We start from the raw sequence: 15,443 nt of genomic DNA, 5'->3' as shown, positions 1-15,443 counted from the left end.
ATGAAGCAATACCTGAGGGAGTCTTACAGAGGTTTCCCAAGAGACTTTGAAGGTTCTTAACTGCTTGGAACAGGAATGATTTTCCTGCCCCCATTGCTAGTAGTAGGTTCTAAGATTCAGACTGGGGTACCTGGGATGCAATGTCAGGGAAGAGAGTAGATAGTGAAGCAGCATTCTGTCATACATTTGAGAGGGAAAGTGAAAATGTAGAAGATGTGGCAGGCTTTCCCACCCTGTCCATCCCATGAGAACCAGCAGCATTTCTAAAAATAGGAAATTCCTCTCAGTGGGAACATCACAAGTCTGTCTCCTTCCCCATTAGACGTCAGGAGCATTAGTTAATCTATACAATGTCAGCTTAGCAGAATATCACACTGTCAAAGCTTAGCAATCCATGAGAGCCACCTTATATTCCTGAATTTAAAAGCAGTAGCTGTTCCTTTTATTGCGTCCGTGTTTCAAAGAGCAGGAGCAAGGGAACAGGGTTTAAAGGATTGATTCAGGGGCCAAGTCCGGGTTCTGAAGTTTTTCACTTGTCTGAACTCAACTGAATTAAATTCACTGCCTTGCTGCTGTTAAAGATGACAGATCTGACAGTCCCTCCACAGCCAGTGTGTGCATGAGCACAGGGTGCTGGTGTTAGTGCTAGCAGCACTCAGCCTCCCACAGCCAGCAGCAGGGCTTTGCAAATGGCTACCAAGCTTTGCTCCAAGGAATGCTGTGTAATCCTAGGAAACAAAGCTCTGCACTGGCTCTCTTCCAGGACTGCATGACCATAAAGAGCCCCCTTCCCCCAGAGAGCAGCCCACGAAGTTTCCCAGTAGCAGAGCTGCACGTTTAGGCCTATCAAGCAATTGAGGATGATGCAGTCTGTCATAGCTGAAGTGCACATCCCTTTGACAGGCAGTGACATCACCAGCACTGACACAGCAGCTGCTGCTGCTCTCAAGCTCTCATAAAAAGTGTAGCCAAGGACCTGCCTGCACTGATTTGACCTACTGAGCTCTTGACTCATGCACTACTTTGTGGTGGGCGCCCACAGTGTCACAGGTGTGGTAACCAGACTCCATAGGATGCACAGGTGTCACAGGCTTGGTGAGGAATGTTTTGGGATGTTCTGGCCTAAAGCACCCTGTCCTTCACTGCTTCTGTATTATCCTTGTCTGGAAGCCAAGGATCTTGTGATCCTTTTTACAGACTAGGACATGAATCTATGCCCACATTTAAAGAACTAATGATTGCATTGCCTTGTCCCTTGTTCAGTGTCCTTTTTGTTATTTATTATTTCTAGGGGAGCATGAGGTTGCAGAGATGCCCATAGGGAGGGTGTTTGTACCAAAGCAGCACAGTCTTATCTGCTTTGACAATTTGATAATGATACAAATGCCACCCACTTGCAAAGCACTGTCCTGGTGTCACATAATGAGCTCAGGCCAGCCTGCTGGGAGGGAAAATGAGGAGAGGATGACTGTACTGAAATAAATGAGGACAGAGGGGAGGGCCACAGATCAGGTCATTCAGAGCCAGGACAGGAGTAAGGATTTCCTCATAATTCATCACCTTGTGCAGTCTCCCCTGCTAATGGAGCCACCTGGCAACAGGAACTCGTGTGCTTCAGTGGCAGTGCCATCCCTGGGGGCTGAGCCTTGCACACTCTGCTGCCCATCTGTCTCAACCTACATCTGCTCTGAGCAGGGGAGATCCAAGTCTGCCAAGTTCAGTGATGCCTTGGCCAAGCTGTATTTGATCCCTCTTTTGGGGTAGTATTTCCTGGATATATCCTGAGCATTTACTTCATATTCACTCTCTATATGCTACCTTCTCTCTTTCCTGTGTTAGCAGTGACCACAAGGTCCTAGGCAGGAGGTAAGGACTGGCAATGTCATTGCTCATTGGCTTTCTTTCCAGTATACACTATCCCAGCATTTTCCCAGCCTCCCACCCAGTTCCATTCTGCTGGCTTCAGTGCAGCCCTAAGCATCCCATAACCAAGGGAAGAAACCCTACCCCGCCAGCCTCGCCCTTCTCCTGGGAAAGAGGAATTCCCAAATGACCGGCAGCTTCAGCACCAGGGACACTTAGTCACTCACCAGTCTGACAGCAAGAAGAAAAATGCTAATAGCAACAGTCTTGGGCAGTGCAGAGCTCTCAGCCTGGCTGTGTCTCAAATAGCCATGCTTGGAAGGGAAAGGCAAACACCAAGGGAATTGATGTTCTCCCACTTCATGCAATTCTGTTTAGGGTACAATGGCAACAAAAAATATTTTTTCTGAGAAGCTTTGTCACGTGTGCTAGCAACAGCATGATACAAACTAAAGGCATCCACCCGGAAAGCCTTTAAAAGGGAGGCATTTCAAATATTTGCTATAATACTCCCCACTGGTGATGTTTGCTTATATTCTGTATTTCACTCTGCCTGGGAGGGTGAAAGTGCACTGGTCAGTTTTGACTTTCCAGTTCACCTCCATTACAGCTGCCCTGCCAACCTGCCTGATTTTATCACAGTCTCACTAAACACATACTGTTCCACTGAAACGCTCAGCTCTTACAGGCACACAGTTCTTCACTTCCTCTTAAAAGCAACAGCAAAATGAGCAGAAAAATCTTCACAGTTCTCATTTTTATTTCCAGAAATACATGAAGCCATGAGCCTAATTCTTCTGACCTGAAAGCAGCATGCAAATAAAAGGTCCAGGTTATATTTGGGGTTTAAGAAAGCCAAATCATTATTTTGTTTGGTACTGAGGGAGAGAGAGACTGTCTTCATGATGAGGGTTGGAAATACTGATATATTTTGTGGTTCCAGAACTGGAAGAGCAAAAAAAAAAGTAACACAAAAGAACAGAGTAAATGGCTGCACAGATAGAAAGGGCTGTGCTTTTTTCTAGTCCTGTTAACATACAGCAGGCATTTAATTTGTGTTACTAAACAAGTCTGACTTTTAGAACAGCTGTGCAGCTTGTCCATTTGTTGTGCACTGTGCACTCCAGAAATATTCTAAGTATCTATTGCATTGAGGGAAGATGGTCACGCCATCAGCATCTCATCAATTTGCATTATTTATGCCCATCATGCATTCTTCAAGCACCCTGAGTAACAATGCAGCAGGAATGTGTTTCCTGGCCACTGGAAGCTATCAGTTACAGGTGGCCATTTCGGGCCAGCTTTTCAAACATCATTTCTCCTGAAATTTAAAGTATGAATGCAGGAGAATTCAGTTTGTGTTTGAATGCTATAGTAAAAAAAATTCCTTGGAATCGCAGTTACACATCAACACTGCTATGCACTTACTTCTCTGGAAAACTTGGCCTGTATTCAGGTGCCTTCTGAGGTCTCAAGATCTGGCTAGAAACTGTTCTCAGGGTTGGCCCAAATACCAGGTAACGCTCAGGCCCATCTGTCACAAGTGGCAAAGAGATAAACTTGTAGATGGGACAAGTTCTGACTGTACACAGGAGCTAAACAGGCTGTTATAGGGAAACTTAGCTCTGGACAATTCTCTCTCCCCAGTTTTGCTCCACCTGACTGGAATGGGCCTAGTGAGGTTTGATTCACTTCCCAGTGACAAAGCGAGAGCCCCATCAGGCTCCCAGTCTCTTCCCCGCCCTGAAGCCCTTGCAGTAAACAACATGAAAGGAAAAGGCCACACAGTCTGGCACTCCAGGTACTGCTTAATGTAAATGTTAGCATTATTGCTAGCTGAGAACGGAGATCTGCTGTGCTTTGAGTCCTTTTGCCTTTGCTTTGGAAACCTTAAAGCGTCCAAAACATATTTGATGTTTCCATTAGTTCTTGGTACAGAAGAGGAGGAAACGTGGAGCACTGGCAGGAGGATGTAGCTCTCGGTGCTCTGAATCAGCAGCTCCAGGACAGATTATTTCTTTGAGTATAGGCACAGGCAGAAGTGATTGGCAAGCTGGGCCTGCTCTAAAAATTAGGGCATGCGACATTCAAAGAAATCTTTTCATCCCAAAGGCCTTCTGTGTACTTCACAACACACCCACAGATATGCATTACAGGAATCTCTTTATATTCCGTTGGAAGGCAGCCATTTCCAGAGAGGAGTATGGCAGCTTTTTACAAAGGTGTTTTAAGATAAGCTGCAGTGAGCTGTATCCAGTACCCATCCCTTGCTTTTCATCATCCCTTCTGTCCTTGCTGGCACCACCAGCTCCTCACTTCGAGGGAAACTTGCTCAAATCACTGTTCTTCCACCCAGTTCCAGCTGTTTCCTCTCTGATCCTCTTACTCAGCACCCTTCTCTCTGTAGGACACCATTACTCTCTGGGTCTCATAACAGCCACCCAACCCAGCTTCCCACTCACTTTGCCTGTCCTCAAAGGGATGTGTCACTTTCCCCTCCCTCCCCTCATTTTCTCCTTCTGACCTTCCTTCTCCTTTGCTCACAGCCATCTGTCACATTTAGGTGACACCTGCCCCTCCTGGCACATTTTCCCCCTCCAGTGTGGGCTGCCTGCTTGTTTTGCAATGACACAAGTTTTCTTCCCTGGACTCCGAAGGGCTTTCAGGCAGGACATTGCTGTGACCAGTTAGATGAAGCCTCAGAACCCTCTTATTCAATTATAAAAATTTAAGTCACAAGCTCCCTGATATCAGCATTCATTTTATTTCATTTCATCTCCCCAGAGCTGTTCCCTCTCTAGGCAGTCAGTGTTCTGAGTGTCAGCTGTCCCATCTTGGGATGTTGTTCTCAGACAATCACAACCAGTCTCCCACTTGACAAATATGGACACTGCCACAAAATTCTGCCTTATAGAGTGGCACAGTCTGGTAAATTGTTCATCTCTAGATAACACCAGCTTTAGAAGGATGAGAAGAAGCTTCCAGTGACTAAAACTCAGCAGGAAAGAGGTGAATTGCTAAAAGCAGCAACACAATTTACAGCAGTATTAACAGCAAGCTGTGAGCTATCTGGTGCAAAGCAGCAGCTTTGGGGTTCTCAGCACTTCTTGATCTGACTGTTTCCAGTCAACCTCACCTGAACTCCACTACCACAGGACCTCTGGCCATGGTTCCACAAGACAGGAAATCAGTATTTTGCTTGCTACCAGTCAAAAAAATGGCATAAACAAAGCAAACCTAAACCAACAACCAGTGTCACTACATGGTGAGAAATGCTGAACTCCTTGCCCGCTCCCTCCTGGTTTAAATTGGCTTTAAAATCTTAAAGCCAGGCAGATTTTATGCTGAGTCAGCTATCAATCCATCTTCCCACAGTCAGCATAAAGACTGTATCATGCCTGATCTGACTTGGCAGAATGTAATTGCATAATCCTGCCAGGTCTTGGTGAAATGCATGGTGCCAGGTATTCCAGTGGTACACAGACCAGAATTCATTAGGCCAGCCTGCTTTATGGAGTCTAGATGTCTGCAAGAAGATAATTTTCTCTGCAGGCTGAACCCACTGACAGTCCGGCTGACTTGTCAGCTTTGTGTTGAGTCCTTTCAATACTGTCAGAAGGAAACTTGTCCCAGGAAAAAAAAAATCTGATGGAATAAAATTGTTACTGTGTCCGTCTTGTCCTCCTAGTACTGTATGATTTGGATTCATTTTCTCTTCACATTGACCTTATCTGGAGATTGTGAAAGAAACTGCATCAGTGATGTTAGAGAATGTTTAAATATGCAGCATATTTTTCAGCAGGGATGCAAGTACAACAGACAGGAATTACTGAACAGCAAATTCTTCCCTTTACAGTTCTGTCTGAACATCCCTGTAATAATGGTTTTGCATTAATGCAGCTTTGGCAAGCAGATGGTTTCCCTACTGCCCTGTAAGTTCACAATAAAACCGTGCTGAGTTCGTGGACAGCTTCACCCATCCCTGAAACACTGCCAAAGCAGAGATAGTGACTGCCTGCTTTTGTGAGAGCCTTAGCAACACCCTACAACACTGGGAGGCGTAGGGAGACATAACGCATTTGCAGTGGAATGAGCAAGGGACACCAGGAAAATTCCTAATTTGACTGCAGAGGAAGATCAGTTCTTGGTCTAAGCTCACACAGTAATAAACTGCCAGAAGAAAGAGGCAGGCCCAGTGTAAATGTAAAATGAAAAATGGGCCGGGGGGAAGAAACCAAAGTGAGGCTTATAACGTTTAGATTTAGTTATAGAGTAAGCCTCATGTTTTCAGGTGTTGAACACCTCCAGCTCTGGCTGGAGCCAGGCAAAATGCCCCAAGTTCTGTGTGCCATGGAAGAGCCCTTTGAAAATGAAAGTTCCAAACTAAACATTAAAATATTAATCTAAGACCTTATTTTTAAACACCTTTATTAATAGCTTGCCCTTAGCCATTTACACTGTCATCCTGCTATCCAAATGTTTTAGTAACAATCCACTCTATTATACACTAAAAGCAAGACTAAAAAGTCAATTCCATGAATCACATCTGTAGCAATTCTCTAGGCACTGTGTGTGAAAACACCACCATAGTCAGTGATTCCGAGTAGATAGTTGTAAACAGAGCTCTGTCCCACGTCATGCTGTGTGTTAAGGACCTTTACAGCACTTGGGGTAATTTTTCCTTCTTCCCCTACATAGTGTTCCATCATTTAAGAACAGAATACATCCACTTACACCTTGTTTTTCCTGCCATGTATCTCCATGCAGAGGAATGCAGCTGTAGAATGATCAGTAGCACTGCACACACAAGACTTGGTTTTGCTCATTGGGCACCAACAGGAGAGGTTCCCCAGAGCAAGTGGGATATACAAGGGGAGAGTGTGGGTTGGGCTTTTGTCCCAGCATGGGATATAAATGAGTCCGTGGTGATGTGTCAGAGCAGTCAACAGCAAGTGTTACACTCCAGGGCAGTGTTCTCTCTTTAATGGAGATATGCAGGACAGCTGTCAGGAGAACATCTCTGAAGAAGCAAAGAAGCCAGGAAAGAAAGTCTGCTAATCAATCTAGACATTTAATGAAGCCCACAGGGACATTCAGGGCTCATTGTATGTTACTGTAGCAGCTGGGAATACACAGAGGGTCTGAGCAGATATTAATTTCCTTTTCTTGCTGGGTAGAGCAAGATTTTTTTTGGTAATTGGAAAGAGAGACTCAGGAAATAGATACCTTCTAAGTGCTGCTGTGGGTACAGGCTTGATACAGGATAAAAATCATGAGAGCTAAGCTCCTAAAGATAGTTTTGGACACACCTTGAGACTCAAGCTAAGGTCAGTCTCTCAAGTCCTCAGTTAGTACCAAAACTACAATTACACTTTTTTTTCTATATCTCTGTTCTTCTAAGTAATTAGTTCCCACTTTTACTAAATCCCTGCAATGTGGGCTGAGTGTCAGGTGCAGACTCTTTCCCCAGCTCATCCCAGCCCCTATTAACAACACAACAAAGAGCCTAACAGTGACTGTTCCTCTACTGTCAGAGGGAAACCATCCACACGATCTGTGACATCACTATAGCATTGTCAAGGTAGCCTAGAGAGCATGACTTTTCCACTTGATTCTCCCAAGAAAAAGACTGGACAAAGTAGCTATGGTACAGTTCAAACATGTGCCAGCTTGACAAGAAAACATCCCGGTCCACGAGATTTGACATGGTTTAATGCACAAACATCTCCAAATAAAGTCACCCTGACTCACTACTTCAGTGATAAAAAAGCAAGCTGTGTAGCTCTGCATATGCAGAATAAACTGTCCTGCCATGTCAGATGACTTCCAGCCCTGGCAGAAGTGAACATAAAGTCTTTATCCACTGTTCAGCAAAGTTTGAGGGGGCATGGGAGGTCCCTGTTTGCACATCCATTGATCTGCTTGCAAAGGGCAGCTGACAGCCTGAACCCAAGCAAAGTGAGGTATCAGCATCGACTTTGCCCTGCTGCCACTGCCCCCAGCACAGGTTAAGGAGTCAGCACACTGATCTTTGCAGCAGATTTGCAGTTAGAGCAGTGGAGTAGAGCTCCCTGCAGCAAGAACACCTGAGGTTAAAAAGCTGAGGTTAGCACCTAAGCTTAAAAAGGCTGTTAATATCTGAAAGCAAGCATGATCATGTTTATTTCAGTTTTAAAAAACTGACTTGTGACTGTTTGAGCTCAGACACACAGACTGAGCAAGATACGCAGCTATCAATGTAATATATTGAATGCTCAGCAGGTCTTTGTCAAAGCTAATACTGATTCTGAATTCTGTGAAGTTCTCAGCATCAAACATAGCTGAGCAAAGAGCCAGGGCCAAGCATTGCTTGCTCTTGTTAGAGGAGACACCCATGGCCTAGTGAGCAGAAGGACACTGGTGGGACAAACATCTGTCTTTCATTTGAGATTTCTGTAGATCCCATGGAATAGAGCAGGGCAAAATGTCCATATCCAAGAACACACACGTCCCATGCCTACACTCTGCCACCCCCTTTTCCTGTAAGGAGCAAACTGTAATTGACCAAAGCAGAACATGGCCAGGTAGTAATACTTTGAGGTTGTATAAAAGTTCTTAGTGGCAAAAAGTTAATACCAGTTTATCCAGCTGAAGAGAAAGTTCACACAGGCTCTACTCCTGACATGAGAGCCAGGATTTCACTCCAGTTTGCTTAGTCATGGAAGAAAAAGCCAGCATGCAAAAGCAAGATCAGAGCTCAGCTATCCTCCCTTCTGTAGTTCCAGTCCAGTGATTGGGATGCACTGGTTGCCCTCTAGGTTTTAGAGGGGACTGAAGGAAAAAAAGGAAGAAAAAGAAAGGGGAGCAGGAGGAAAAACCACCGAACTAATTATCATGTATTTATTCATGAAAGCCAAGATTAAAATAGTATATTAAAGGATTTGAATGCAAATAGCATTTGCTCTGTCCTGATTTCCCTTAACAAAGTGCAGCACTCTGGTGACTCGATAACCCCAAATATTGCATAGCATAGGAGAGCCTGACAGAGCAGGGGGAGAGAACCAACCAGTCTCTCACCAAGACTTTAAAGAAGGATTAAAAAGAGCCACAGAGCTAGGAAAAAAGGTACTTTTGTTGCTGTCATTACTATTGTTTTAGGGACTTGTCCACACACTATTTATCATGCCCTGTACTGCTTAGAGGTGGACCCAGTCTCACACTGAATTTGTTATCTTTAGTCCTGAGGCACATGAAATTTGAACCCACTGTTCCTGGCCTGTGTCTGCCTCTGGTGTTCACAGCAATGCTGTCTCCTAAGCCTCAAGCTCTTGGATAAGTGAGCACAAATCATTTGGCTTTGTGCACATGCAGCAGGTATGACAGGATGATTACTCTGGAAAGGAAGGTTATTTGCATGCTGGGTTTTGAATTGGATGGGACAAAGTTAGTTTTGCACAACTAGACAGGACCTGAAGTTTGTTAAGCAGTGGAGATAGCATCTCAAACCAGTCTGGATGCAAGTATTGCCAGTACCCAGCTTCCTACAGCTTTTGTAGGCTATGCTGATGGCCAGTCATTCACAAATTAGACCATTCTTGTTGCCACATATAAGACTTCTGCAGCAGGTGTTTGAATACAGCAGTTGCTCCTTGATGTGCATTTGAATGAAGATCTGGGGCACAAGTTCAAGACTTCTTTGGGTGATCTCTTAATGTGGATACCAGACAAGAGCTGTCCTTAACTGTGTGCTGTGACATTTCCATGTGAAGGACAGTGCCTCATCTCCTTAGCAAGCTACCTGCTCTACTGGGAAAGCCACTCCTTGCAAGCTTACCCTCAGTTAGGTACAGATACAGTTTGAGTACAGCAAGTCAGCTCTCTGCTCCCATGTGTGCTGCATCTCTGCTCTTCCTCCCGCCCTTGCAGGTTATGACTTTGCTGCTGTCCTGGAGTGGTTCGCCGAGCGGGTTGACCGCATCATTCTCCTCTTTGATGCTCACAAGCTGGACATCTCTGATGAATTCTCCGAGGTCATCAAGGCCCTGAAGAACCACGAGGACAAGATGAGAGTTGTTCTCAACAAGGCCGACCAGATCGAGACTCAGCAGCTGATGCGGGTGTACGGTGCCCTCATGTGGTCCCTGGGAAAGATCGTCAACACGCCCGAGGTCATCAGGGTCTACATCGGCTCCTTCTGGTCCCACCCACTGCTCATCCCCGACAACCGCAAGCTGTTCGAGGCAGAGGAGCAGGACCTGTTCAGGGATATCCAGAGCCTGCCCCGCAATGCAGCCCTGAGGAAGCTGAACGACCTCATCAAGCGAGCACGGCTGGCCAAGGTAGGTGTTGGCATGGAAGCCCCAAGCGTGCGGTTTGGCTGTCTGCATTGTGCAGCCCATGGAGAAGTGCTTTTGGCCAGTTCAGCTTGCAGGGCTGGTGGATCCTACTCTTTCTCCATCCCATTTAACTCAGGCCCAGCATATGAGCCCTATGCCAATGTGAGAAGAAAACAACTCCTTTGTTTGGTATGTCAATCATGGCAGGCCAGAATGGGGAAGATAACTACAGATCAAAGCAAGTAGCACTTGAAGGGATCTGGAAAGCAGTTGCTCTGTGGTAGCAACTTGAGAATTAGGACCAATTCAGTATATCAGAATCATACACCAAGGGAATTGATAACCTCTAAGGTCTTTTGCTTTGAACTTTCTGAGCCAAGAGAGATACCTGGCTTATATGGATGCAGAGGAGGTGGAGACACATAAACAATAAATAAACCTGTAGGATCCCTTAGTATTTGAAATGAACTGAAAGAAGCCCCTAAAAATACAAGAAAGAGCACCACGTCAATTGAGAAAAGAGATCAAAAGATCCCTCAAAAGCTTTCAGTACAAGGGTCTTAATTTCAAGAAAAAATGCTTGGTTCACCATTAAAAAAAAAAAAAAGCCAGAATGTTGCATCAGTTACGGACTGGTATTCATACTAAAACATTGAACCTGTATGGTTGGACTGGAAAGGGACTGTTCCCTTGAAGACACGCCCAGTAGAAGCAAAAAAAAACCCACCACTCCCTCCAGAAAGTTCACTTGAATGTCACTGTCTGTATGCTCAGGACTACACCTTGTTTTCACCTTGTCTCAGCACAGCCAGAGCACACAGCTGAGTATTCAGCACTGGAATAACAATCCATAGGTCCAGGGAAGCTGAGGAGCTTAGCTTGCACTTCAGGGTGGGGCAAAATGGAGATAAGTCCTAGGCTCAGACACTCTGCTGAGAAGAATTTTCTGATCTGCTGTTTAACATTTGCCTTCATTCCAAATTAATTTCCTTCAGGTCCATGCCTACATCATCAGTTCCCTAAAGAAGGAAATGCCCTCAATGTTTGGGAAAGACAATAAAAAGAAAGAGCTTGTTAACAACTTGGGAGACATTTATGCCCGGATTGAACGGGAGCATCAGATCTCTCCAGGAGACTTCCCTAATCTGAGAAAGATGCAGGTAAGCAGTGGCATCCTAGCAAACATCCAAAGAAAGAGCATTAGAGTAACTGCAGGGGATACAACAGAGCCCTGCAGACACTGATTGTTGCCACCAGTGGGAAAAGCCTGCTGTAATGTTGAAATGTGCCTTAAAATACGTGCAGGCTATATTTGGGCATGAGCACTTCTTATACCAAGAGCTCATGTGAAGCATTACAGTTTCACATTCATTTCTCTTATCTTTGCCTGAATAGCACTTTACATCAAATGATTTCTTCTGTTTTTCTTTACTTTTAATTCCAGTTTCCATTTGCAGATTCTTCAGGCTTAAGCATACTATTAATTTATAATAAATGTCCCGGAAAGGCTACATATGCCACATTCCTCAAGAGCTATATTTGTCTTGTATGCCACTATTTGTTTCTAGAAAGAGAGAAAGGAAGGTGTGAAAACTTATAGCCCCTTTTCTATTTTAAGCAGAGAAGCAGGTTTTCTGTTCTGCAGATTGGAGACCTGGCCCAGTGTTCACACAAGTCAGAAACTTCTAAGGACCTTGGATCAGAGCCTTGTATTGTACATTCAAGCAATGCTGAATGTGCAAGATAATGCTGCGTGGCTTCAGTCCAAGCAGAAACATGAGATCTAGCTGTTGAGGTTGCTGCTGGTTACCTAAGGAAAACAGCATTCGCCTATTTTATTTTTTTTTCTTTTTAAAAATATTTTTTCCTTAAGATTTTGGGAATGAGATCTGTGGAGTGTATCCAGTAGAACATCTCGTTCACTGCTTGTTAAATTGTATGTTTAGAAAAAATTATCAATCCACTAGGAGTGAATAGTGTGGAGTTAATGAGTAGAAGGTGAAAGATAAAGCTGTAGGTCATTTTGCAGCTAGAAGAAAGGTCTCTTTCAGGCCCTACTCAAAGCTGTGAAATTACAGAATCTGAGGCATGCTGTAAAGACACCTCTCACAGATGTGCTATTATCTTGATGGCATCAGAAAGATGCACTGCATGATGATGAGGACAATGATCTTTTGCCACATGGCATCTCCTTCCCAGAGGGCAGAAGAGAGAGGGAATGTAGGGCACTGGCTGGAGGATGTAGCAAGAGCAGACAACCAGTTTGCCTTGAACTATTTGGTCATTTTCTGTAGGACTTAAGAGGGGATTAAACAAGGCCGGCCAGGGAGACCCCATCCCACGCTGAAAGCAGGGCTGTCAGGAAGGAATGCCAAGCTCCCCACTCCTCTGCAGCAGCAGGGTTTTATGAGCCAAGCAGTAGGCAGGCATCCCACCGTACTCCATTACTCCACCATACACGGCCGTGTCGCTCACCTCTTGCTGTGTTGTCCCATTTTAAGGACCAGTTGCAAGCCCAGGATTTTAGCAAGTTCCAGCCTCTGAAGAGCAAGCTGCTGGAGACGGTGGAAGACATGCTGGCCAACGACATCGCCCAGCTGATGGTGCTGGTCCGGCAGGAAGAGTCCCAGCGGCCAACCCAGATGGTGAAGGGAGGAGCCTTCGAGGGCACCCTGCACGGGCCCTTCGGCCACGGCTACGGGGAGGGCGCCGGAGAAGGGATCGACGACGCCGAGTGGGTGGTGGCCAGGGACAAGCCCATGTACGACGAGATCTTCTACACACTCTCGCCCGTCGATGGTAAAATAACTGGTGCCAACGCCAAGAAGGAGATGGTAAGGTCTAAGCTGCCCAACACCGTGCTGGGCAAGATCTGGAAACTGGCTGACATCGACAAAGATGGCATGCTGGATGATGAGGAGTTTGCCTTGGCGAATCATCTCATTAAAGTCAAGTTGGAGGGTCATGAGCTGCCAAATGAGCTCCCTTCCCATCTCCTCCCTCCATCCAAAAGGAAAATAACAGAGTGAAAGGAAGGTTACAGGGGAGAGGGAAACGGAAGGGGAAAATAAAAGATCTAGAAAAACATGTTTACTTAAATTATACGTTTAGATGTGAGATCACATTTGGATTTATACCTACTTTGCTGTATGAAGAACAAAATCTAAAGCAGAACAAAAAAGTCCAATCCTTCATGGTAATATGCAATTAACTCTTTCAGTGTACTGTCCCTGCTTTCTAATGTGTAGTCTGTAAATATGAAGGTAAAGAAAGGATGTTGCAAACTAGGAGACTCGGTTAAGCAAGAGTAGAAGAAGAAAACCTGAAGTGGGCTGCATTTTTGGAGAGTGGAATAGGCACTAATAGAAGTCTGCTAACTGCCAGTATCACTCCTGAGCTTTGGCTGCACCTTCTGCCTTTTAATGGGTCTTGCAAAATTCAGGAGACTAAGAGAAACCACAAGGTCTTCAAGCTATTGGCCAAATTAAAGAGCATTTCCTAGTTAACATAAGCCCACACTAAAATATTAGATACTAAACCCCAGAGTTAAGAACTTTAGGAACCTTGGTTCACCGTTAAGATGCAAATTTTACGAACGTTCCCCTGTCCTTGAAGAAAAATGCATCAATAAAATCTGAAAGAGCTCTGAACTGGGCAGCTGGAGTTCCTCATTGTTCACTGTGGGACAGGCACTCTGAGTTCCCAGCCATCGCTACCTCCCATTCAGTCCCCAGGGGAGATTTGTTCTGCAGGCATGGCCAAGAGAACCACACCCCAAGGGAGGCAGAGGGAGGGGGCCCTAGAGGTGGACATCAGGTGGGTTGGAAGGGAGGAACACCGCTTCCAGGCTCACCCAGCATTGCACAGCCAGTGGGTATGTTTGCTCCTTGAACAGTTGTGGTGTCTGTGATTCCTGTGAAGTGACGTGTTTGCTCTCATCGTGCACAGTGAAAGCCACGAGGCCCCATTCTCACTGTACAGACACAAACCCTGCACTGTCAGGTGGATCCAGCACAAGGGCAGAACACAGAGGGGCACTGGGCAGAGCTTGCTCTGCCCTCTGCCTCCACAAACCTAGCCAAGATGTCAGCCTCCACACACTCTCCTCACCACACAGTAACACTTGATCCCCTCCAGAACTTCGACCCTGAGCCAAGAAACCTTCCCCACTTCTTTCATGCTCTGTGAGATTTTTGTTTTCAAGACCCAATTTTAGCAGAAATCCCTCAATTTCCTATTTCATTGCCTAAACACACACGTGCGCGCACACTCTTCTGGTTTTTGTTGTTGCTTTGGAGCAATGTGTTGTTCCAATTTTGTTGTCACTTTATATAAGCTGAGCTCCTACTGTGATGAAAAACCAAGATAAGTATAACTTATTTTATATCTCTTGTGTTCATATTATATAGAGAAATATATTCTGTGTATGTAGGATGTGCTTCTTGCAGTACATTTATCGCTTGTCTTAAAAATTAATGCATTAACCTTTTTTGTACCCTGGTCCTAAGACATTATTAAAAAAGAGAGGCCAGATCTGTCTACTTCTTTATATAGCAAAATGAAGTGCAGCTGAAAAGAAAAAAAAAAAAAAAAAAAAAAAAAAAAAAGCTTATTTCTAAGTGCAACAAAGGAAGGAGATTATCCTTATGCACATTCCCAAATGTGCATGTACAGATCAGCCCAGCTGGATTCGGATGTGCACTGCTGAATGACTAGTTGACATCTGTAACATCATTCTCTCTTGGCAGTCTACTCACAAGCTCCATACTTGCCAAAGCAGGAGAAGTTGTACCCGTGATTCACCTTGTTCAATGCAAGGGAGAGGTAACAACCACATTTCAGTAGAAAAAGAATATATTGAAAGAGTTTCTTCCTGCCAGTCACAGATGAGAATGCTACAAATTTATCAAGATCTGGAAAGGATGCAAAAAAACTCAAGTCTTACGACTAGTTTCGTGTTCATTCTTTCTTTTCTGTGGATGTTCCTGACAGTGATAGTTATCCCCAGAGTGGGACAGTGAGAGGCATGGAGTAAGACAAGGAGAGTAGTTAGGATAGTCCTGGGGAAGCACTTGGAGAGAGGGTGTGAGCTGTAGTAGTTGGCAGAGTTCCCATTTAGCATCTGTACAAGATGAGAGAGGGGTGAGAGGAAATCATAGGGTGGAGAGTAAAAGCAATAAATGCAAATTGAGGAAAATCCAGCAAACTGTCATTCCAGTTCAGCTGCCCAGTAACCCCCAGTTTAACTGTCACCACAGTACACAT

The 15,443-nt window shown here is 44.9% G+C and overlaps 1 protein-coding gene across 1 annotated transcript in view; it reads left to right on the top strand.

The window, feature by feature from the left end:
* The window catches only part of EHD3 (EH domain containing 3), a 29,112-nt gene extending 15,284 nt beyond the window's left edge, over positions 1-13,828 (top strand). The window contains exons 4-6 of the mRNA XM_083858396.1: positions 9,769-10,181; positions 11,174-11,338; positions 12,680-13,828. Coding sequence (XP_083714522.1) covers positions 9,769-10,181; positions 11,174-11,338; positions 12,680-13,207 — 1,106 coding nt within the window. The 3' untranslated portion in view covers positions 13,208-13,828. The remainder of the gene's footprint in view (positions 1-9,768; positions 10,182-11,173; positions 11,339-12,679) is intronic.
* Positions 13,829-15,443: the final 1,615 nt, after the last annotated feature.

The sequence above is a fragment of the Zosterops lateralis genome (genome assembly GCF_965231275.1).
Source record: "Zosterops lateralis genome assembly, chromosome: 3".
Taxonomy (NCBI): domain Eukaryota; kingdom Metazoa; phylum Chordata; class Aves; order Passeriformes; family Zosteropidae; genus Zosterops; species Zosterops lateralis.
This window is presented reverse-complemented; position numbering and strand designations above follow the sequence as displayed.